The sequence below is a fragment of the Bubalus bubalis genome, chromosome 8 (genome assembly GCF_019923935.1).
Source record: "Bubalus bubalis isolate 160015118507 breed Murrah chromosome 8, NDDB_SH_1, whole genome shotgun sequence".
In the NCBI taxonomy this organism is placed as follows: Eukaryota; Metazoa; Chordata; class Mammalia; order Artiodactyla; family Bovidae; genus Bubalus; species Bubalus bubalis.
In genome coordinates this window covers 93,901,661-93,924,355 of record NC_059164.1, presented here as the reverse complement: position 1 = coordinate 93,924,355, position 22,695 = coordinate 93,901,661, and the positions used below count along the sequence as shown (strand labels likewise).

General features: G+C 40.0%; 1 protein-coding gene across 4 annotated transcripts in view; it reads left to right on the top strand.

Moving 5' to 3' along the window:
* The window catches only part of COPG2 (COPI coat complex subunit gamma 2), a 159,979-nt gene that overhangs the window by 18,236 nt on the left and 119,048 nt on the right, over positions 1–22,695 (top strand). Inside the window, exons 5-6 of one of the 4 annotated variants that reach the window (XM_025291538.2) lie at positions 4,358–4,437; positions 21,544–21,619. In XM_025291538.2, coding sequence (XP_025147323.1) covers positions 4,358–4,437; positions 21,544–21,619 — 156 coding nt within the window. Of the gene's footprint in view, positions 1–4,357; positions 4,438–6,543; positions 6,694–7,063; positions 7,264–7,552; positions 7,771–21,543; positions 21,620–22,695 lie in introns of those variants that run through there. The other 3 variants (XM_044946874.1, XM_044946876.1, XM_044946875.1) reach the window with 3 other exon arrangements.

Genomic DNA, 22,695 nt, shown 5'->3' with positions numbered 1-22,695 from the left:
TGTGTTCCCTCCCTGCTGTTTACCTGGGGCCAAACTATGGTGGTGGTAATGAAGATAATGGTGACCTCCCTTGAAAGATCCCAGGCATGTAGTGCTACACTTAGTGCCCCCAACCCTGCAGCAGGCCACCATCAACCCACGCCTCCACCAGAGACTCCCAGACACCCACAGGCAAGTCTGGACAGTCTCCTGTGGGGTCATTGCTCTTTTCTCCTGGGTCCTGGTGCATAAGGTTCTGTTGTGCCCTCTAAGAGTCTATTTCCCAGTCCTGTGTAAGTTCTGGCAGCTCTGTGGTGGGGTTAATGGCGACCTCCTCCAGGAGGGCTTATGCTATACCCAAGTCTGCTGCACCCAGAGCCCCTCTCCCTGCGGCAGACCACCGATGACCCGTACCTCCACAGGAGACACTCAAACACAGTTCTGTCTCAGTCTCTGTTGTGTTCCTGGGCCCTGGTGTGCACAAGGTTTGTTTGAGACTTCTGAGCATCTCTGGAGGAAATGAGGTTTGATTCTAAATGCAGATTCACCCCTTCTACCATCTTGCTGGGCCTTCTTTGCCCTTGGATGTGGGGTTATCTCACAGCCGCTCCAGCGCCTACCATCTTACTGGGATTTTTCTGACCTTGGATGTGGAGTATCTCCACACTGCTGGTCCAGTGAAGTGCAGCTGCTGCTCCTGGCTTTGGTCCTGGGGTATCTCCTCACGGCCACCGCTTCTGACCTTGGACGTGGAGTGTCTCCTCTTGGTAGGCTGCCGCTCCTGCGCCACACAACTGCTTGGTAAAAGCTATGGTTTTTCCAGTGGTCATGTATGGATGTGAGAGTTGGACTGTGAAGAAGGCTGAGCGCCGAAGAATTGATGCTTTTGAACTGTGGTGTTGGAGAAGACTCTTGAGAGTCCCTTGGACTGCAAGGAGATCCAACCAGTCCATTCTGAAGGAGATCAGCCCTGGGATTTCTTTGGAAGGAATGATGCTAAAGCTGAAACTCCAGTACTTTGGCCACCTCATGTGAAGAGTTGACTCATTGGAAAAGACTGATGCTGGGAGGGATTGGGGGCAGGAGGAGAAGGGGACGACAGAGGATGAGATGGCTGGATGGCATCACTGACTCGATGGACGTGAGTCTGGGTGAACTCCAGGAGTTGGTGATGGACAGGGAGGCCTGGTGTGCTGCAGTTCATGGGGTCACAAAGAGTCGGACACGACTGAGCGACTGAACTGAACTGAAGCTGGAATTCTGTCACCTCTACTAGCTTAGTTCATAGTAGCACTTCTAAGGCCCACTTGACTTTACAATCCAGACTGTCTGGCTCTAGGTGAGTGACCACACCATCGTGGTTATCCAGGTCATTAAGTCCTTTTTTGTATAGTTCTTCTGTGTGTTCTTGCCACCTCTTCTTAATCTCTTTTGCTTTTGTTAGGTCCTTGCCATTTATGTCTTTTATTGAGCCCATCTTTGCATGAAATGTTCCCTTGGTATCTCCAATTTTCTTGAAGTGATCTCTAGTCTTCCCCATTCTGTTGTTTTTCTTCTATTTCTTTGTACTGTTCACTTAAGAAGGTGTCCTTGTCTCTCCTTGTTATTCTCTGAAACTCTACATTCAGTTGTGTATATCTTTCCCTTTCTCCTTTGCCTTTCACTTCTCTTTTCTTAGCTATTTATCATATAATTGGAATCATAACAGCATATAGCATTTTCATATTGTTTCTTTTACTTCATAATATGTATTTAAGTTTCCTTTTTATTTTTCATGGCTTGCTACTCATTTCCTTTTAGCCCTGAATCACTTTCTGTTGTTTGGATGTCCCATAGTTTATCCATTCACCTACTAAAGCACATCTTGATTACTTCCAATTTTGGCAATTATGAATAAAGCTGGTATAACGTCAGGTTTCTGTGTGGACATAAGTTTTCGACTCCTGTGAATAAATGTCAAAGTGAGCAGTTGCTGGATCACATGTTACGTGTATGTTTGTTTTTGTAAGAAACTGTCAAACTGTCTTCCAAAGAGGCTGTGCAGTGTTGATTCACCAGCAGTGAATGAGGGATCCTGTGACTCCCCGTCCTCCTCAGCACTTGGTGGTGTTGATGCTCCTGATTTTGACCATTCTGTCAGTGGTGTAGTCATACCTTGTCTTACTAATAATTTAACTTTCCCTGATGAATACAGCAGTCAGCATCCTTTCATATACTTATTTGCCATCTGTTTTATCTTCTTAAGTGTAGTTATCTGCTAAAATCTTCGGCCCATTTTAATATGATGTTTTCTTATTTTGATTCTAAAGAGGATTTTTTGGGTGTATTTTGGGTCTTTTCTCAGTTATGTGTTCTGTAAATATTTTTCCCAGTCTGTGTTATCTTCTCATCCTCTTGACACTGTCTTTTGCAGAGCAGAAGTGTTGAATTGTATTAAAGGCTGACCTATCGATTATTTCTTTCATGGATCTTGCCTTTGGGGTTGTATCTCACAAACCATCACCATACTAAATAAACATCATCTAGGTTTCCTTCTGTGTGTTCTACTAGGAACTTGATTGTTCTGCATTTTACATTTAGGTTTGTGATTGATTTTGAGGTAATTTTGTGAAGAGAGTGTAAGGCTTGCATCTAGATTCAACTTCTTGGCTTGTGGTATCCAGTTCTGGCACCATTTGTTGAAGAGACTGTTTTCACTCCATTGTGTTGCCTTTGCTTCTTTGTCAAATATGAGTTGGCTGTATTTATGTGAGTATATTTCTTGGTTGTCTCTTCTGTTGCATTGATGTATTTGTCCATTCTTTTGCCAATATCACACTGTCTTGTTACTGTTTACCACTTTTTTTTTAACTCTTCACTCCTTGCTGTATTTCTGAGTTATTACCTAGAATAGTTTCCCTGTGCCTGAAAAATATACCTTTTAGAATCCCAACCATTGTAGACTGTAGATACTTTATCCTATGCAAGACCCTGAGCTTGTACTTCTGTGGCTGTGAGTTACTTATTTTTCCATCTTTGGCACCTGTGAATGTCCCTTCACTTTGCTTTTGGCTTCATATTAAAATCTTTTTGTTTCCATTTTATTCAGCATTTTTGTATTTGTTTAGGTCATATATTTTACTTGTTAAAAACACATCTTTGTCAACACTGTATTATCACTCTTTTTAAGTTTCAGCCATTTTGGTAGGTGTGAGGTGATATCTGAAATGTGGCTATAATTTGTATTTCCCCAATGACTAACAGTGGTGAGCCTCAATTTTTTGTGCTTTAGCTACTTTTTTAATATCTCTAGTTTTATTCTGCTTCATGGTAGATTTTTATTACAATGGAGTGTAAATTTTCTTTTGCTCTGAAATTTTGATTCTCATTTTTTGCTTTCTTCTCATAGTAGCTTCAGATGGATGTGGTATGCCTCATTCATCTGCCGCATGCTGCCTTTCTCTTTCTGGGGTGATTTTTTTCTGTGTTTAATCACCGTGAAGATCCTCACTCTGTTCTGTCTGTTCCTTCACGGGCTCAGTAGTCTCCAGCAGATCCTTTGTACCACTCGGACTCAAGCTGGGTCCGAGGTATTTGAGTTTCACTAATCATAAGAAATTTGAAGTTACTTGATAAATAAGGAGGCAAGACAGGCGAGAGGAACCACTCCTTCTAGCATTGAGTATGAATGTTTATAAATAAAATTGGAGATCCAGGTGAGGAGACAGGGTGGGCAAAACTTCATTATTGTCAGTTTAACACTGATTTTGGATCCAGGTATCCATGTAGAAATCTTGATAATTGAAAATAGAAGTTAGTTATACAACTACAAATGCCTTAAGGAAAAATATGCTAAACTGAGGAAAACACAGAGTCCACATGTCTGTGTATATATTTTTAAAGAATGAAAAAATATTTTTTAGGGCACGCCTTTAGCTCTCTGAAAAACCTCTCTTTGGACTCACTGTCAGAGTCACGGTGTGGGTGTTTCTGTATAAAGACCCATATAATGAATTGAATGTTTGTATTTTCATCTAGATGTTTTCCACTCTTAGTGCATCAGTTACTTGTGTTTAGGAAATAGTAGAATTCTGAACATTTTCTCATCTGGGCATTTCACTGTCTCTCTCTTTTGTGGCTACACCCTGTAGCATTCAGGATCTTAGTTACCTGACTAGGGATTAAACCCAGGCCCCCAGCATTGGGAATGTGGTGTTTTAACCACTGGAATGCCACAGAAGTCCCCTCATCCAGACATTTTTAAAAGGACTTTTAGGGTAGATGATAATCTTATTAAGAATAGTTTTGTAAATATATCTATTTGGGGTCCTCATTTCAAACAGTTTAAAAAACCATTTCCTTATGAATAACCTGTTGCCTTTTATAAATAATTTTTTAGCAAACATTGAGAAGAATGTGCTACCTTACCATCAAAGAAATGGCTACCATCTCTGAGGATGTGATAATTGTTACAAGCAGGTATGTGAATAGTTAAAACCTGGGATGGGATACTTAAATATTTAGTGGAGTATTTGTTGTCCTCTTTCTATTAATTTTACATTTTGACTGTAAGAAAGCCAATAAGAATTTAAAAAAGAATATAATGTCAAAGAGCATTCTTTTCTAAAATGTGGTTGTCATCCTATGAAAACCATCCCTGTCTGATAAAGCAAAAAAGGAAGTTATGAAGGCTAATGCTAATAGATTGATTACATTTAGAATCATAGTATGTCATCAAACAAAACCAAAAAGTAAATGATGCACTGAAATAAAATATTATTTAAAAATTTAAAATTTTATATTATAGTTGCTTTATGAAATAAAATATAAGTACATCAAAAGACTAATATCTATAATATATAAAGAACTCTTCTATTTCAAAAGTTATCTCCATGTGATAATTAATAAAATAACTAATATAAAGAATCTAAATATCTTTAGTCATTCTCACTAGTAACCAAAAAATATAAATTAAAAATTCAAGAATGAGTTACAATATTTTTTATGCTTTTAAATTCAAATTATTTAAACTAAAAAAAAAAAAAAACACCCCAAAAACCCGAGCAGCTCACCTATTTCACCCCTAGTCCCTGCCTCTGGCATCCACTAACCTGTTCTCTGTATCTATGAGCTTGGTTTTATATATGTATATTTATTTACTTATTTAAATTCCACATATAAGAACTATTATATGGTATTTGTCTCTGTCTGACTTATTTCACTTAATGTAAGGCTCTCTCAGGGTCCATAAATATTGTCACAAATGGCAGGATTTCATTCTTTTTAATGACTGAATAATATTCCAGTGCATATATGTACCTCAGTTTCTTTATCCATTCATCTATTGGTGGATACTTAGCTTGTTTCCATATCTTGGCAATTGTAAGTAATGCTGCAGTGAACATGGGAATGCATATATATTTTTGAATTAGTGTTATTGTTTTCTTCAGATGAATACCCAGAAATAGAATTGCTATATGGTAGTTCTATTTTCAGCTTTTTGAGGAATCTCCATACTGTTTTCCCTAATGGCTGTACCAGTTTACATTCCCACCAGCAGTGCAGAGGGTTCGCTTTTCTTCATGTCCTCAACGCTTGCTATTTCTGTGTTTTTGTTAATAGCCATTCTAATAGGTGTGAGGTGATAATCTTTTTGTGGTTTTGATTTACATTCTCCTGATAACTAATGAAGTAGAGCATCTTTTCATGTACTTGTTGGCCATCTGTATATCTTCTTTGGAAAAATGTCTATTCACATCTGCCCATTTTAAATCTTTTTTTGTTTTTGCACTGAGTTTATGAGTTCTGTGTAAATTTTGGGAAATTACAATATTTTTGCCAATCACATTGGCAAAAAAGAAAAAAGTCAGTCAGTACTTGTAAGGGATATTGATTTTCTCGTAAACAGGAGGTAGAATAATGAATTGGTTCAGTTTTTCTAGAAAGCAGTGTGGCAGCATTTGTTGAATGTTTGAAAGGGTTTATCCCTTTAATCCAGTAATTCCACATCTATGAAATTATCCTCAGAAAACAATCAGAGATAGCATTCATTATTGATGAAATATTTTAATTTTTTGGATATATTTTTGAAACATCTTTAATGATATGGAAAAGTCCTCAGTACAGTGCTGAATGAGAGTTGGATTCAAGTCTGTATATTCCTTATAGTCTTAAAAATATTCTAAGTATATTTATAAAAATTTATGGCTGAAAATACACTGATTCATTACCAGTAAGTTACCTCTGGGTGTTTGGAATTGTGGCTATTTATATTCTTTAAACTTTTGATAATTTTCAAATTTTCTAGAATGAGAATGTGTAATTTAGAGTCCCAAGACATTTAACAAATGTTATGTAGAAAAATAGTTTTTAATAGTTATAGTTAATAGTTATTAATTATAACTCATTCAATTGAATCTGATATTTGTATAGCAAAATAAATTTTGGAGGAGGATACTTATGCTTAACCAGCAGTTGTGTTGAAGTTTCAATTAGTAAAGCTTTCAGCTGAAAAGAACAGAGCCAGATGTAAATAGTAACACGTAAAATAGGCAGAGAAACTGGTGTTGCTTCAGTGGCTCAGCAGTGTCAGGGCTGACATGTCTTAAATTCTTTGGGACATCCTCACATTATTGCAAAATAGATGCCTGAATTACTGGCAGTGCACCATTCAAGATGGGATGGGTACCGGGAAGGGGTCCAGAGAAAGCCAGCACCATCTGCCTCTTTCATCAGGTATGCAAAAGCTTTTCCCAAGGCAATTTTTAGATTTCATTTGGCACAACTGTGTTATGACTAACCTTAGGAGGCCAGGAAAGTGAGTATTTAGCTTTTATAGCCCAAGGGGCAAGCTTGAGAGAAGGGATTGAAAATGGGTACTTAAGTAAGATTAGTTAACTCACCACAAGTGGCACAAATAAAAAACAAAAAGAAAATCTTCACCAAGATTGCTGCTGCTGCTAAATCGCTTCACTTGTGTCCGACCCTGTGCGACCCCATAGACGGCAGCCCACCAGGCTCCCCCGTCCCTGGGATTCTCCAGGCAAGAACACTGGAGTGGGTTGCCATTTCCTTCTTCAATGCATGAAGAGTGAAAGTGAAGTCGCTCAGTCGTGTCCGACTCTTGGCAACCCCATGTACTGCAGCCTACCAGGCTCCTCCGTCCATGGGATTTTCCAGGCAAGAGTACTGGAGTGGGGTGCCATTGCCTTCTCTGACCGAGATTGCTAGTCTCCCTGAATAGTGGAAAAGTTAAAAATAAGAGTATCAACTGTTGATTGAGGATTTTCGTTCCTCGTGTAGCTGGTAGGTAGTACTTCCACCTGAGTCCTGTTAGGCCGCTTTACATTGTGGTTTGCTTCTTGTTTGTTTGAGGTGCTTAGTAGATGTTGTGGGCAGAATAATATACCTTCCACCCGCAAGGCCTCCCTGTCCTAATTCCTAGGACCTGTCAGTATGGTCCATGGCAAAGGGGAATTCCAGTTGCTAATCAGCAGATGGGGAGTGTATCCTGGGTTATCCACGTGGGCCCAATACAAGGCTAAGTGTCCTTACGTAGAAGAGAGAGGCTGAAGAAAAGCCTCAGTAAAGGGATGTGATGGTGGAAGCAGGGCCACAGAGTTGCACTGTTTTTGCTGGATTTGGAGATGGAGGAGGGGACCACAAACCAAGGAAATATGGGTAACCTCAGAAGTTGGAAAAGGCAGGGAAATGGATGAACCCCGACAGCCCCCAGAAAGAATGCCTTCTTGCTCATACCTTGATCCTAGCCTACTGAGGCCTGTGTTGGACCTCACCTTAAAGAACTGCAAGGTAAAGAAATGAATGTTGTCTTAAGCCTCTTAAGTTTGTGATAATTTGTTACAGCAACAATTGAAATCTACTGGATTTTGCAGTATACTAGTGTATCAGATCAGTACCTTGTACACTTTAAAGTTAGACAGTGTTATATGTCACTCACGTCTCAAAACTGGAAAAAAGAAAACTAGTAAGAGCCTTTGATACCTGAAAGTGGGGGGCTGCTGTAACAAATACCTAAGAATGTGGAAATGGCTTTGTAATTGGGTAGTGAGCAGGTGCTGGCAGAGTTTGGGGAGCATGATAGAAAAATTCTGCACTGCCTTGAACAAACTGTTGGTAGAAATATGACCATTAATGCCTCTTCTAGACTAAGAAGGAAGTGAGCAGCAGGATAGAGAAAACGTTTATCAGGTATCATTGTAAACATGGACATTAAAGGTGCTGGTGGTGAGGGCTCAGGAGAAAATGAGGAAGAAGTTTCTATTATTAATAGAAACTGGGGGACAGGGATCCTTGTTATAGTGTGGCAGGAAGCTTAGTCGCACTGTATCCTGCCCTAGGTGGAAAGAGGGGCTTGCAAACATGAATTTGGATATTTAACTGAGATTTCTAAGCAGAATGTTGAGGTGTGACTTGATTTCTCTCTTTGTCATTTAGTGAAATTTGAGAGTACAGTAAAAATTGAGGAGAGACCTGTTAAATGTGAACCAGGAGATCTTGATAAATACCGAATCGTTATGTTGTACACCTGAAACTAATATAATGTTGTCTGATCAATTACACCTCAAAAACATAACAAAAATAAAGCAGAAGTTGCTGATTTTGGAAATTCTCAGCCTACAAAAATGGCAGAGGATGCTCAAATCTAGAGATGTGTGTTTGGAAAGCATTCTTTAGAGGAAAAAAATCAGTTACTGTATAGCCTTTTGCTCAAACCTCAGATTAAAAGGTCAGAGTATTCACTCACACAAACCACTCTGAGAGATCAAGGGTGTGACTCATAGATTCCCTCAGCATCTAAGCAGAAGCTGAAAATAGAGATGGGATTATCTAGGCAAGATCTGTGGAGGAACCTCTTGACTAGTGGAGTAAGTCTGTACAAATATGGTAGTCCCACAAGGCGCTTGAGAACCTTACACCAGCAGAAACACTGCCAGCGTGGACTGAAAGGACCAGAGACGAAGTGAAAGAGAGCTGTCAGAGCCCCAAAATTCTGCAGGCAGGAGACAGGCTGGTAAGACTCCTCAGCTTTAAACACAGGCTGCCCTTTATAAAAAGGAAGGATGGCTCAGAGGGCAGAGCTGCAGGCCCATAGGGTAGAGCTGAGAACCTAGTGAATTCTGCTTAGGACTTGAACCCTCTTCCTGTTTGCCTGGATGGATTTCAGAATCGTCAGGGGCCAGTAACTCTTTTTTAGCCTTCCATTTTCTCTTTTTGAATAGAAATGTTTGTGTGTGTTCTGCGATGCCAGGTCCCATCTTTGTGTTTCAGAGCAGGGAACTTTTTAAAGTTTAGCATGTCCACGGGTAGAGAGGAATTTTGCCTCAGGATAAATTATACCCTTTCTCACCCATCCCTTATGATTTTTGATAATAAGATTGGTGCTTTGAGTTGGGTGAGATTTAAGTGAGATTTTGGACTTTGAGCTAATGTTGTAATGTGTTGATTTGGGGGAATCTTGGGATGGGGTGAATGTATTTTGCCTATTAGATGGATGCAGGCCTGCTGACATGATTTTAGCCCAGTGAGACCAAGTTGGAATTCTAGCCCATAGAACTAACTATAAGATAATGTACTTTTATTATTTTAAGCCTCTTAATTGTGGTCATTTGTTGTAGCAGGAATAGAAAACGAATGTATTAGATGACCATTCTGTATCCATAGGCAATTATGTTAGCATGGATATTGAGAAGATCTGAAGGCATACACTTCACTAAAGAATATATATAAAGAGCCAATAAGCACATGGCAATGTTCTCAATATTATTAGTCATCAGGGAAATGAAAAACTTCAGTAAGGTATCTTTCACATTCACTAAAATGGTTAAACCAGCAAAGGCTGACAGTACTAAATCAACAACCCTACTCCAGTATCCAGTGTATGGAGCAGTTGAAGCTGTCATAGATTGTAGATGGGAATGTAGAATGGTACAGCAACCTCAGAAAAGGTTTGGCAGTTGCTTATGAAGTTAAACATATACCTACCCTGTGACCAGTGATTTTACTGCTATATATTTACCCAAGAAAATGAAAATCTTTGACCACAGAAAAAGACTGTACAAGAATTTGATTACAGCTTTGTGATAGCCCTAAACTAGAAACAACCCAAAGGTTCATCAACAGGAGGATGGCTAAACAAATTGTGTTTTATTAATATAGTGGATCACTACTCAGCAATAAAAAAGAACAAATTGCTGATTCAAGCAACAACACAGACACACTCCTAAAATAGTATGTTGGAACAAAAGAAGACACACAAAAAGAATGCTTGGATGACTCTTTTTATATAAATTCAAAGACCAGCCAAAACTCAGCTGTGGTGATAGAAACCAGAAGTCTGGTAGATTCGAGGAAACTGACTAGATGTGGGAATGAGGGAGCTTTCTGAGATGAAGGAAGTATACAGTATTTATTTTGGGTAGAGCTTACATGAGTGACTCCAAATGCCATCTAACCAAACACTTAAGCTGACATTTTTAAATTGTATATAAATTAAAACTCATTTAAAGAAAAAACACAGATTTAGTTAGTGGCTTAAGGATGGTCAAGTATATGGACAGTCTGGTCACACTGTTCTACCCCTGTCTGATGAGACTCACCAGTGAAAGTCTGCATCTGAAGATTGCTTAGAATTCTGGGATTGAGTCCTGAGGACTGACCCATGGCTCACATGGCAAGTACCGTGGGGGAGTGGATATCAGTATGTGATTAGTTATATCCCTAGTCTCAGGAAATTTCACAGTCTCAGTTTAGAGACTGTGGTTTAGGAAGAAATAAGGGGGCTAAGGGTTATGGGAATGACTGTCTGGGCAGGCAGTTTTGATATCAGTTGTGGGAATAATGTGAGGATGTGGGCAAGAGGAAGATAGTACTTTAGTTTCTGAAGGAAGCAAGAAGCTAAGACCATCCACAGACTTGGTAAGAAATATTCAAGCCTGAAACAGCCTTTCGATTTGAATGGTGGTGCTGTCCCTGACATTATGTCTACCAGGACTTGGTGTAGAATAAGAAAGGAAGTGAGATACTATTCTAATTTGACTTAGCCATCACTCTAGTGAAACTTCTCTCTCAAAGATTTCTAGTAATCTCTTAATTGCAGAATCCCAAAAGCTGAGTTTTCAGTCCATATTTTACTTGGCCACTCTCTTAGCTTTAATATGGTTAAACACTCCATGAAGTTCTACCATCTTTGGCTTTCAGAACCGTAGAACTGAATTTTCTTGCATATCTGATACTCCATTTTATTTTTTCCACAGAAGTGGCTGTTCTGTTCTTTATTCAGCTTACTGATTCAAATGCCAGTCTCTTCTGGAAAAAGCTCTCCTAGTCGGAGAAGGCAATGGCATCCCACTCCAGTACTCTTGCCTGGAAAATCCCATGGATGGAGGAGCCTGGTGGGCTGCAGTCCATGGGGTCGCTGAGGGTCAGACACGACTGAGCGACTTCACTTTCACTTTTCACTTTCATGCATTGGAGAAGGAAATGGCAGCCCATTCCAGTGTTCTTGCCTGGAGAATCCCAGGGACGGGGGAGTCTGGTGGGCTGCCGTCTATGGGGTTGCACAGAGTCGGACACGACTGAAGCGACTTAGCAGCAGCAGCAGCAGACACACCCAGAAGTAATATTTTACCAGTTATCTGGGCATCCCTTAACTCAGTGAAGTTGACACAGAAAATTAACTGTCTCAGTGGGTTTAATGGGTGTTGTGAAACCTTTCTATATGCTGCTTTTCTTCCCTCTCTCTTGCCCAGTTGACACGCACACTGCCCCAGTTTATTTCAATTCTTATTCTCTATTAAAATGAAATTGTGGAAGACTTTTGAGAGAAAATGATGAAAATGATGCCAAGTCATAAAATTCCCTTCTCTTCTTTAATGAACACCAGTGAGTAAAAGGGAAGGTCAGGGGACTTCTAATTCTAGCCAAGATGAAGTAAGGTCATGACAGGTCATCTATTCCAATAATTACAACAAAAACCTCTGGACAGAGGTATAGAAAGGTATACAGGTATACCTGAGGCCTTTGAATAATAACAGTGAATTAGATCATGGCATCCAGTCCCATCACTTCATTGCAAATAGATGGGGAAACAGTGGAAACAGTGAGAGACTTAATTATTTTGGGCTCCAAAATTACTACAGATGGTGACTGCAGCCATTAAACTAAAAGACACTTGCTCATTGAAAGAAAAGCTGTGACCAACCTAGACAGCAGATTAAAAAGCAGAGACATTACTTTGCCAACAAAGGTCTGTCTAGTCAAATCTATGGTTTTTCCAGTAGTCATGTATAGCTGTGAGAGTTGGGCCATAAAGAAAGCTGAGTGCCAAAGAATTGCTGCTTTTGAACTGTGGTGTTGAAAAAGACTCTTGAGAGTCCTTTGCACTGCAAGGAGATCAAACCAGTCCATCCTAAAGGAAATTAGTCCTGAATATTCATTGGAGGGACTGATGCTGAAGCTGAAACTCCAATACTTTGGCCACCTGATGCAGAGAACTGACTCACTGGAAAAGACCCTGGTGCTGGGAAAGATTGAAGGCAGGAGGAGAAGGGGACAACAGAGGATTGAGATGGTTGGATGGCATCACCAACTTGATGGACATGAGTTTGAGCAAGCTCCAGGAGTTGGTGATGGACAGGGAAGCCTGGTGTGCCGCAATCCACGGGGTCGCAAAGAGTCGGACATGATTGAGTGACTGAACTGAATGAATAACAATATGGTGAGTTTCATGGTTATTTTGGACCAAGAATGGACTAATCCAAGAACTGTATGGTGGGAGGAGTCAACAAAGACTGAAGCCTGTCTCAATCCTGAGCACAGGTTAAAGACAAGACCTCTGCAAGCTGGAGAGCATGGGGGCAGAGTCCTTGTTTGTTCTTGTTTTTCTCTTTACTTTCTGGTCTTGCTTGAGGCCAGCCCTAGTTCTGGAACATTACTGTGATGTGACAGCAGTATTTCAGACACCTGAAACCCTGAGATGTGCCATTTAAAACCACAATGAGATACCACTATACATCTTTGAATCAACTAAAAATTAAATAGACTCACTTTACCAAATATTACCAAGGATGTAGAGGAGTTGGATTTCCCATATGCTTCTGGTAGGAGTCAGTACCATAGACAAAGAGACCAGTGGAAACTATCACTATGGCTAGTAAAGCTTCACCTCGGCTGTACTGATCCACATTTTTTGGACTTCTCTGATACAAATGGAAAGTGCAGAATTAGACCCAAGTATATGTGAAAATTTAGTGTATAATGAAGGTGGCATCTCTAATCACTGGGGTAAACATGTACTTTATTTTTTTTTCTGTTTATTTATTTACTTTTATTTACAATATTGTATTGGTTTTGCCATACATTGACTTGAATCCGCCGTGGGTGTACATGTGTTCCCCATCCTGAACCCCCCTCCCACCTCCCTCCCCATCCCATCCCTCTGGGTTATCCCAGTACACCAGCCCCGAGCACCCTGTATCATGCATCAAACCTGGACTGGAAATTTGTTTCACATATGATAATTTACATGTTTCAGTGCCATTCTTCCATATCATCCTGCCCTCGCCCTCTCCCACAGAGTCCAAAAGACTGTTCTATACATCTGTGTCTCTTTTGCTGTCTCACATACAGGGTTATCGTTACCATCTTTCTAAATTCCATATATATGCATTAGTATACTGTATTAGTGTTTTTCTTTTTGGCTTACTTCACTCTGTATAATAGGCTCCAATTTCAAACATGTACTTTAGAAAAAGTAATTTATTTGGCTGTGCTGGGTTTTAGTTGCGGCATGCAGGATCTTTTTTTTTTTTTTTTGTAATTTATTTTTTAATTGAAGTATAACATTGCTTTACAATGTTGTGTAAGTTTCTGCTATACAACAGTGTATATCAGCTGTAAATATACATATATCCCCTTCCTCCTGAGCCTCCTCCCCACCTCCCTTTCATTCCACCCCTGTACATCATCACAGAGTGTGGAGCTGAGCTCCCTGTGCTCTACAGCATCTTCCCACTAGCTGTTTCTTCTGTACATGGTAGTGTATATATGTCCATGCTGCTTTTTCAGTTTGTCCCACCCTTTCCTTCACCTGCTGTGGACACAAGTCTGTTCTCTACATCTGTGTCTCTATTGCTGCCCTACAAATAGGTTCGTCAGTACCATTTTTCTAGATTTCATCTATTTGTATTAATATACAATATTTTTCTCTTTCCAGCTTAACGTGTACTTTTTTATACATGATGCTGGGACAACTGAGTAGCCACTTATAAAAAGATAAAATTTGATCTGTATTTCACAACATATAAATAAGTAAACTCTGAAAAGATAAGGAATATAAATTTTAAAAGATGAAGCTATGTAAGTACTAAAGGAAAACTTTGCTGTGGGGAAAAGGTTTGTAATTACCACTAAAATCCAGAGGCAGTGAAAGAAAGGGTTGATAAATTTGACTATATAATTTTTTTTTAATTGCATGACCCAAACACCATAAAATAGAGAATAAACGAGAGGTTTGCAGTAGGTGCAAGTTGTTGTATAAACAGTTATTCTTGATTTATTGTCATGGTATCCTACATGACACTGCCACTCATTTTATGGCAAAAATGGAGTGACGTGGGTTCATGACTAGGGAGGAGGGCAGTAGTTCTGCTACATTGTGTGTCACCTAGAAGGAGACAGCCAGCTGCCATGACGACACGGCCTGTTGACTACTCAGCTGAAGTAGTAGGTTGGAGGTAGACCCTGTGAGGTTGGGAATTCTCCTCCAAGATGCCATGTATGCACTGGATCAGTTGCCAGTGTATGGTACTGTTGCCAGTAAATAGACCAGGTGGGTCCAGAAATCCATAGTTAGAAAGAGGACCAGCCCCTCTCCCTCACTCCCAGTGACCCACTTGGAGAATTTATTCTTCCACTTCTCACTCTAAGTATGGATTAGAGGTCCCAGTTCCCAGGGGACAATGTTTTCAAGGGATGAAAAAGGGGAAGCACTTAACCCATTGATCCCTGGTTCCCGTTGGTTATGGATTATCTTCAGCTCAGAGTTGTCCCACACTTCTGGATGCTACATGTCTGAGTAACAGGTTGGCAAACCTAAGGCATCACACACTCCAGAGTCAGAACAGCCCTGGAGCAGCAAGTGAACCAGTTAAACATTCAAAATAATGACTATTATTGGGTCACTTTGTGTTCTTCATGCCTAGTGGACCAGCGGGCAATGGGAGGCGGTGATGTACTCATAGAGGTAATTGACCTTGATTCCTACCAGGATCTAGGGTTGTTCATATAAAGGTGACAGAGAGGACTGTATCCAGAATTCAGAGTATTCACTCAAGTATATTTTGGTGCATTCATGCATGGGAAAGTGATGATTAGAGAACAACCAATGGTCCAACCAGGGTAAAACCAACAAAAGGTGTGGATCCCTTGGGATAAAGGTTTGAGTCACCTACTAGAGGCATAACCAAGATAAGATGAAGTGCTGGCCAAGAGTGAGGGAAATACAGAATGGATGGTTATATGAAGGAGATGATGAGTATCGGTTATGGCTTTGAAATGAGCTGTAGCAGCAAGGATTCTACCATGTTCTACTCATCTTCCTGTGTCTTGTAGAAATAGTGAACGGTACCATCCTGAAGACTCAGTGATAGAGTAGATTCAATGGAAGACATGTTCCAATTTGAGGGGTACAAAGGATGAGCCATACTGGGTGCCGCTTTCAAGCCACTTCACGTTTCTTCAGCCTCATCTTTGGTTCCAGTCGTGGCTGTGGTCAGCATTTCCATGAGGGTCCAGCTTACTTGCATCGATAGTGCTTCACTTGAAGCATGTGGTGAACATTTTGCTTTCTGCCCTGAGATTTCTTGTACATACTGTGAAATCATATTTGTGAGTTAACATGTGAATGTTAAGAGAATGGGGAGTTAACTCTGGGGTTAACTCTCTACCAGGGGCAAAGAGCTTGTGGATAAATTCTTTTTCATTCCTTGAATGTGTGGTTGCTGAGATATATTTCATTAGGTTCCTCAGTAGGTTGCTCATTAAATAACCAGGTGCTTGTGGCAGTAATTCACTAGAGAAAACTTGTCTGGGTTGATTTTCCCTCCTCCTTTGTTTACTTCCTTATCTTTTACTTCTCCCTCAGAACACATTCCCAAATAAACTTAACTGTAGGTAAGCCTTTACTGTCAGGGCAGCCTAAGCTAAACAGAAGTTCAGAGCAGCTGTTGGCAAACTGTGGCCAGTGGCCAAAGCTGTTGCACCATTTTGTAAGTAAAGTTTTTTTGGAATGTAGCCATGCCTTTTTAAAAAAATAATTAATTTACTTTTCTTTACAATATTGTATTGGTTTTGCCATACATTTACTTGAGTCCACCATGGGTATACATGTGTTCCCCATCCTGAACCCCCTCCCACCTCCCTCCCCATACCATCCCTCTGGGTCATCCCAGTGCACCAGCCCGGAGCATCCTGTATCATGCATCGAACCTGGACTGGCGATTCGTTTCACATATGATATTTTACATGTTTCAATGCCATTCTCCCATATCATCCCACCCTTACCCTCTCCCACAGAGTCCAAAAGACTGTTCAGTACATCTGTGTCTCTTTTGCTGTCTCTCATACAGGGTTATTGTTACCTTCCTTCTAAATTCCATATATATGTATTAGTATACTGTACTGGTGTTTTTCTTTTTGGCTTACTTCACTCTGTATAATAGGCTCCAGTTTCATCCACCTCATTAGAACTAGTTCAAATGTATTCTTTTTAATGGCTGAGTAATATTCCATTGTGTATATGTACCACAGCTTTCTTATCCATTCATCTGCTGATGGACATCTAGGTTGCTTCCATGTCTTGGCTATTATAAACAGCGCTCAGATGAACATTGGGGTACCCGTGTCTGTTTCAGTTATGGTTTCCTCATTGTGTATGCCCAGCAGTGGGATTGCTGGGTCGTATGGCAGTTCTGTTTCCAGTTTTTTAAGGAATCTCCACACTGTTCTCCATAGTGGCTGTACTAGTTTGCATTCCCACCAACAGTGTAAGAGGGTTCCCTTTTCTCCACACCCTCTGCAGCATTTATTGCTTGTAGACTTTTTGATAGCAGCCATTCTGACTGGCATGAAATGGTACCTCATTGTGGTTTTGATTTGCATGTCTCTGATAATGAGTGATGTTGAGCATCTTTTCATGTGTTTGTTAGCCATCTGTATGTCTTCTTCGGAGAAATGTCTATTTAGTTCTTTGGCCCATTTTTTTGGTTGGGTCTTTTATTTTTCTGGAATTGAGCTGCAGGAGTTGCTTGTATATTTTTGAGATTAATTCTTTTTCCGTTGCTTCGTTTGCTATTATTTTCTCCCAGTCTTAAGGCTGTCTTTTCACCTTGCTTGTAGTTTCCTTTGTTGTGCAGAAGCTTTTAATTTTAATTAGGTCCCATTTGTTTATTTTTGCTTTTATTTCCAATATTCTGGGAGGTGGGTCATAGAGGATCCTCCTGTGGTTTATGTTGGAGAGTGTTTTGCCTATTTTCCTCTTAGAGTTTAATGGTTTCTGGTCTTACGTTTAGATCTTTAATCCATTTTGAGTTTATTTTTGTGTATGGTGTTAGAAAGTGTTCTGGTTTCATTCTTTTACATGCCTTTTTGTTTATACATTATTATGACTACTTCCATGCTATCAACAGGCAAAGGAAAGAAGCCTTAGAAGAACTAATCCTGCCAAACCTCAGTTTTTATCTAATTGGAAAAATGCAAATATTTGTGAAAAAGACTGGTTGATAAATTATTTGTACCAAACAATGAAAATCTGTGCTGCCATTAACAAGATTTTAGATATACATTTATATATTTTTTAAAACATAAATATCTAAAAATTTTTTTAAAATCTGCCTGTATGGAAAGATTCTCAGATTATGTCATTAACTATATTTGAAGGTACCAGAGGAGTGGATATCTGCATTTTAATAAACCCCTGTGGTTGTAAATATGTATTTTAAGAGCTTCCTTAAGGAAACATAAGGGACTATTCATAATGACTGTTTCTGGTTCAGTGGCACTACAGGCTAGGGTGTATGAGGACAGACTTAGACTTTATATTTTATACCTTTCTGAATATATTGAGAATGGATTGTTACCAGAGTAAAATACTTTAATAATTGAAAAATGAAGGAAACTGAAGGACTGTCAATTATTCAGCCTTTCTCCTCTTGGTGCCCTGATGAAGTGAGTTGGAGGCCATTCTGGATTATGTGAGGGGAACTGAGTGAGAGAGGAGATGGAGAGTCAATTTGAGGGTACTGTAAGTGCACAGAAGACAGGAGAAGGAAAGACAAAAGAATGAATAGTCTAAAGATTAGAAACCTTTTAAAATTAGGGACAAGAAATTTTGTACCTCAGTCCACACTCCCCTGCCTGCTTTTGCAGCTCCATAGAAGGGTCTGAAATCATTGACAGTTGTCATTTTAGAAAGCCATTCCTGAGAAAGAGACATCTTGAAGTAATCATTTTAGTCAATTTCTTTCTTTTGTTTAAAGAAAAAAAATTTTATTTTATTGTGGTAAAAGTCTTTCTCCATAACTCAGCAGGAAAAGAATCTGCCTCCAGTGCAAGAGACACAGGTATAAGTGGGCTCTATCCCTGGGTCTGGAAGATTCCCTGGAGGGGAGGGCATGGCAACCCACTCCAGTATTCTTGCCTGGAGAATCCTATGCACAGAAGAGCTTGGTGGGCTACAGTCCATGGAGATGTAAAAAATTGGACATGACTGAGCAGCCAAGCATGCACACAGTCACATAATATAAAGCATACTATTTTAACCATACTTAATTGTACAGGTCAGTAGCACAGAGTACATTCACATTGTTGTGCAACTCTCATCATCCATCTCCCAAATTTTTCACCTTCCTAAACTACAACTCTGTCCCCATTAAACTCTTAACTCCCCATTTCCCCTCTCCACCCCCACCTCCAGCCCCTGGCACATACCAGTGTATTTTTGGACTCTATGAATTTGACTCAGTAAATCTTTAATCCAGTTTTCTGTTGATGGGTGGAGCTGTGTTCCCTCCCTGCTCTTTACCTGGGTCCAAAATATGGTGGAGCTAATGAAGATAATGGTGACCTCCCTCAAAAGATCCCAGGCATGTACTGCTATACTCAGTGCCCCCAACCCTGCAGCAGGCCACCACCGACCCACACCTCTGCCAGAGACTCCCAGACACCCACAGGCAAGTCCAGGACAGTCTCTTGTGGGGTCACAGCCTTGTCTAACTCAGTGAAACAACGAGCCATGCCGTGTAGGGCCACCCAAGACGGACGGGTCATGGTGGAGAGTTCTGACAAACTGTGGTCCGCTGGAGAAGGGAATGACAAACCACTTCAGTATTCTTGCCTTGAGAACCCCATGAACAGTATGAAAAGGCAAAAAGATAGGACACTGAAACACGAACTCCCCAGGTCAGTAGGTGCCCAGTATGCTACTAGAGATCAGCGGAGAAACAACTCCAGAAAGAATAAAGAGATGGAGCCAAAGCAAAAACAACACCCAGTTGTGGATGTGACTGGTGATGGAAGCAAGATCTGATGCTGTAAAGAGCAATATTGCATAGGAACTGGGAATGTTAGGTCCATGAATCAAGGCAGATTGGAAGTGATCAAACAGGAGATGGTAAGAGTGAAGAGATGGCTGTGGTCCATGTGATTGGATTGGTTAGTTTCCTGTGATTGTGGTTTTCAGTCTGTCTGCCCTCTGATGTAGAAAGATAAGAGGCTTATGGAGCTTCCCGATGGGATAGACTGACTGAGGGGGAAACTGGGTCTTGTTCTCATTCTGGGTATCTCATATAATTGGAATCAAACAATATTTGTCTGCACCTAATGTATATTGAAATGCATTCACAAAGTTACTTTAACAAATGTCCTAAAAGCAAATGTTCTACAATAAAGAAGATTGTACCTTCTTTATTTTTCCCTGTGCTATACAGTAGGTTCTCATTAGTGACCTGTTTTTACATAGGAGTGTATATATGTCAATCCCAAGCTTTCAGTTTATCCTCACAGTCTACCCGCCTTGGTGTCCATATGTATGTTCTTTATATCTGTGTCTCTGTTTCTGCTTTGCAAACAGGTTCATCTGTACTATTTTTCTAGATTCCACATATATGCATTAATATGCAATATTTGTTTTTCTCTTTCTGACTTACTTATCTCTGAATGACAGTCTCTAGGTCTATCCATGTCTCTGCAGTCTCATTCCTTTTTATGGCTGAGTAATGTTCCATTGTATATATGTATCATGTCTTCCCTGGGACTTCCCTGGTGGCTGAGATGGTAAAGCGTCTGCCTGCAATGTGGGAGACCCGGGTTCAATCCCTGGGTTGGGAAGATCCTCTGGAGGAGGAAATGGCAACCCACTCCAGTACTCTTGCCAAGGATGGAGTAGCCTGGTAGGCTACAGTCCATGGGGTTGCAAAGACTTGGACATGACTGAGCAACTTCACTTTACATCATATCTTATTTATTCATTCCTCTGTTGATGGCCGTCTAGGTTGCTTCAGTGTCCTGGCTATTGTAAATAGTGCTGCAGTGAGCATTGGGGTGCATGTATCTTTTTGAGTTATGGTTTTCTCTCAGTATATGCCCAGGAGGGGATTGCTGGGTCATATAGTAGTTCTATTTTTAGTTTTTTAAGGAACCTCCTTAGGCTTCCCTGGTGGCTCAGATGCTATAGAGTCCCATGTGCAATGCAGGAGACCCAGGTTCAATTCCTGAGTTGGGAAGATCCCCTGGAAAAGGGAATGGCAACTCACTGCAGTATGCTTGCCTGGAGAATCCCATGGACAGAGGAGTCTGGCGGGCTACAGTCCGTGGGGTTGTCAAGAGGTGGACACGACTGAGCAAATAACACTTGCACTTTCACAGAATCTCTGTACTGTTCTCTATAGTGACTGTATCAATTTACATTCCCACCAGCAGTGTAATAGAGTTCCTTTTTCTCCACACCCTCTACAGCATTTATCGTTCGTTGATTTTCTTGATGATATCCATTCCAACTGGTGTGAGTTTTGATTTGTAGTTCTTTAATAATTAGTAATGTTGAGCATCTTTTCGTGTGCCTTTTGGCTATCAGTCAGTTTCTTTTAAAGAGTTAGGTTTGGGGAACTTGGGATTTGAGCATGAGGCTCTCTGTCATTGTCTGTTTTTTATGCCAGTAATCAGTATACAATGGAATGTTACTTAGTCATAAAAAGGAATGAGATTGCAGAGTCATGGATAGACCTAAAATTATGTATGTACTTAGTGTATGTGACTAATGTCTGTTTTCCCTCTAGAATGTAAGCTCCATGAAGGCAAAGACTTGGTTTTGCTCCCTGCTGTGTTCTTTAGATTTAAAATGGTCTTCTATCCAATAATTTTTATGTTTATCCAAAGAAGATACTCAATAAATATTTGTTAAATCAACAGTTTCATTAAGATAATTATGGGGACAAGTGGAATTAAGTATGGGTGGACTCCACAAAAGAGAAAACTTTAATCTTATGGTAATAATTTGATTTTTCTCAGTCTGACTAAGGACATGACTGGAAAGGAAGATGTGTACCGAGGCCCAGCCATCAGGGCTCTCTGCAGAATCACTGATGTAAGTTCTTTGCTTTACTGAGGCATCAAAGGGGACCTGTGTTTATCTGCAGGTGGCCATGTAAATTGACTAGGATTCCTTGTCTGACTTTGTGATTCAGCAGCAGCAGAGAAACACGACTACCAGAAAGGCTTTTGTGGCTCCAGGCTTTTTTTCTTCTAGATTTTTTTTTTCTTTTGTTTATTTAGATTAGTCTATTTCTCTCCATATTTACTCTCATGAATTTTTGTCATAGGGCACGTTGCTTGTAGGAAACAAAAGCCATTTGAATTTAGCTTTTTTATTTTTATAAAAATTTTTTGATGTCGACCATTTTCAAAGTGTCTATTATGTTTGTTACAACATTGCTTCTGTTGTTTATGTTCTGGTTTTTTTGGCCAAGAGGCATGTGGAATCTCAACCCCTTGACCAAGGAATTGACCCTCCCACCTACTGGAAGGTGAAGTCTCAACCACTGGACCACTGGGGAAGTCCCAAATTTAGCTTAAAAAAAAAACTTTATTACAAAATACAAATCTCTCAGAATTTGAGGTAAAACTTACAACCAGATATCAGAACTAGAAATAGGACAGCTGTAAGGATCTCAACAGCAAGATTTCCAGGTATTTACTATTATGATCCATTATTTATGAGGCTCAAGCCTCCTCATTTAAATATTTAGGAGAAAGTCTGACTAGCTGTCAGCTAGCCAGTGGCTTGTGTCCACCTGGATCTAAGTCAGGTGTTTAACCTTGACTTAGTCTATTGTATTAGAAGGAATGAGGTTATAGAGTATGTAAGACTGTCCCATTCTTGGAACTCTGCAGGAAGGGTTAAAATAAAGGGCAGACTGGGCATTGCCAAGCAAATTGAATACGATTTTGGCTATATTCATGATCGGGTATATTTTATGTATACATTTGCATTCAAGTTTCAAAGGTTGAGCAGGATTAAATGGTAAATCTGGATCCTAGAAGGAGTAATAGAAATAGTTTAATGTTTTTCAGTGCATTACTTTGTTGTGGTTGCTTTTGTTTTTACCATTAAATTGATAGCATAAGACTTGACCATGCCAGGGCTAGCAATAAGATTCTCTT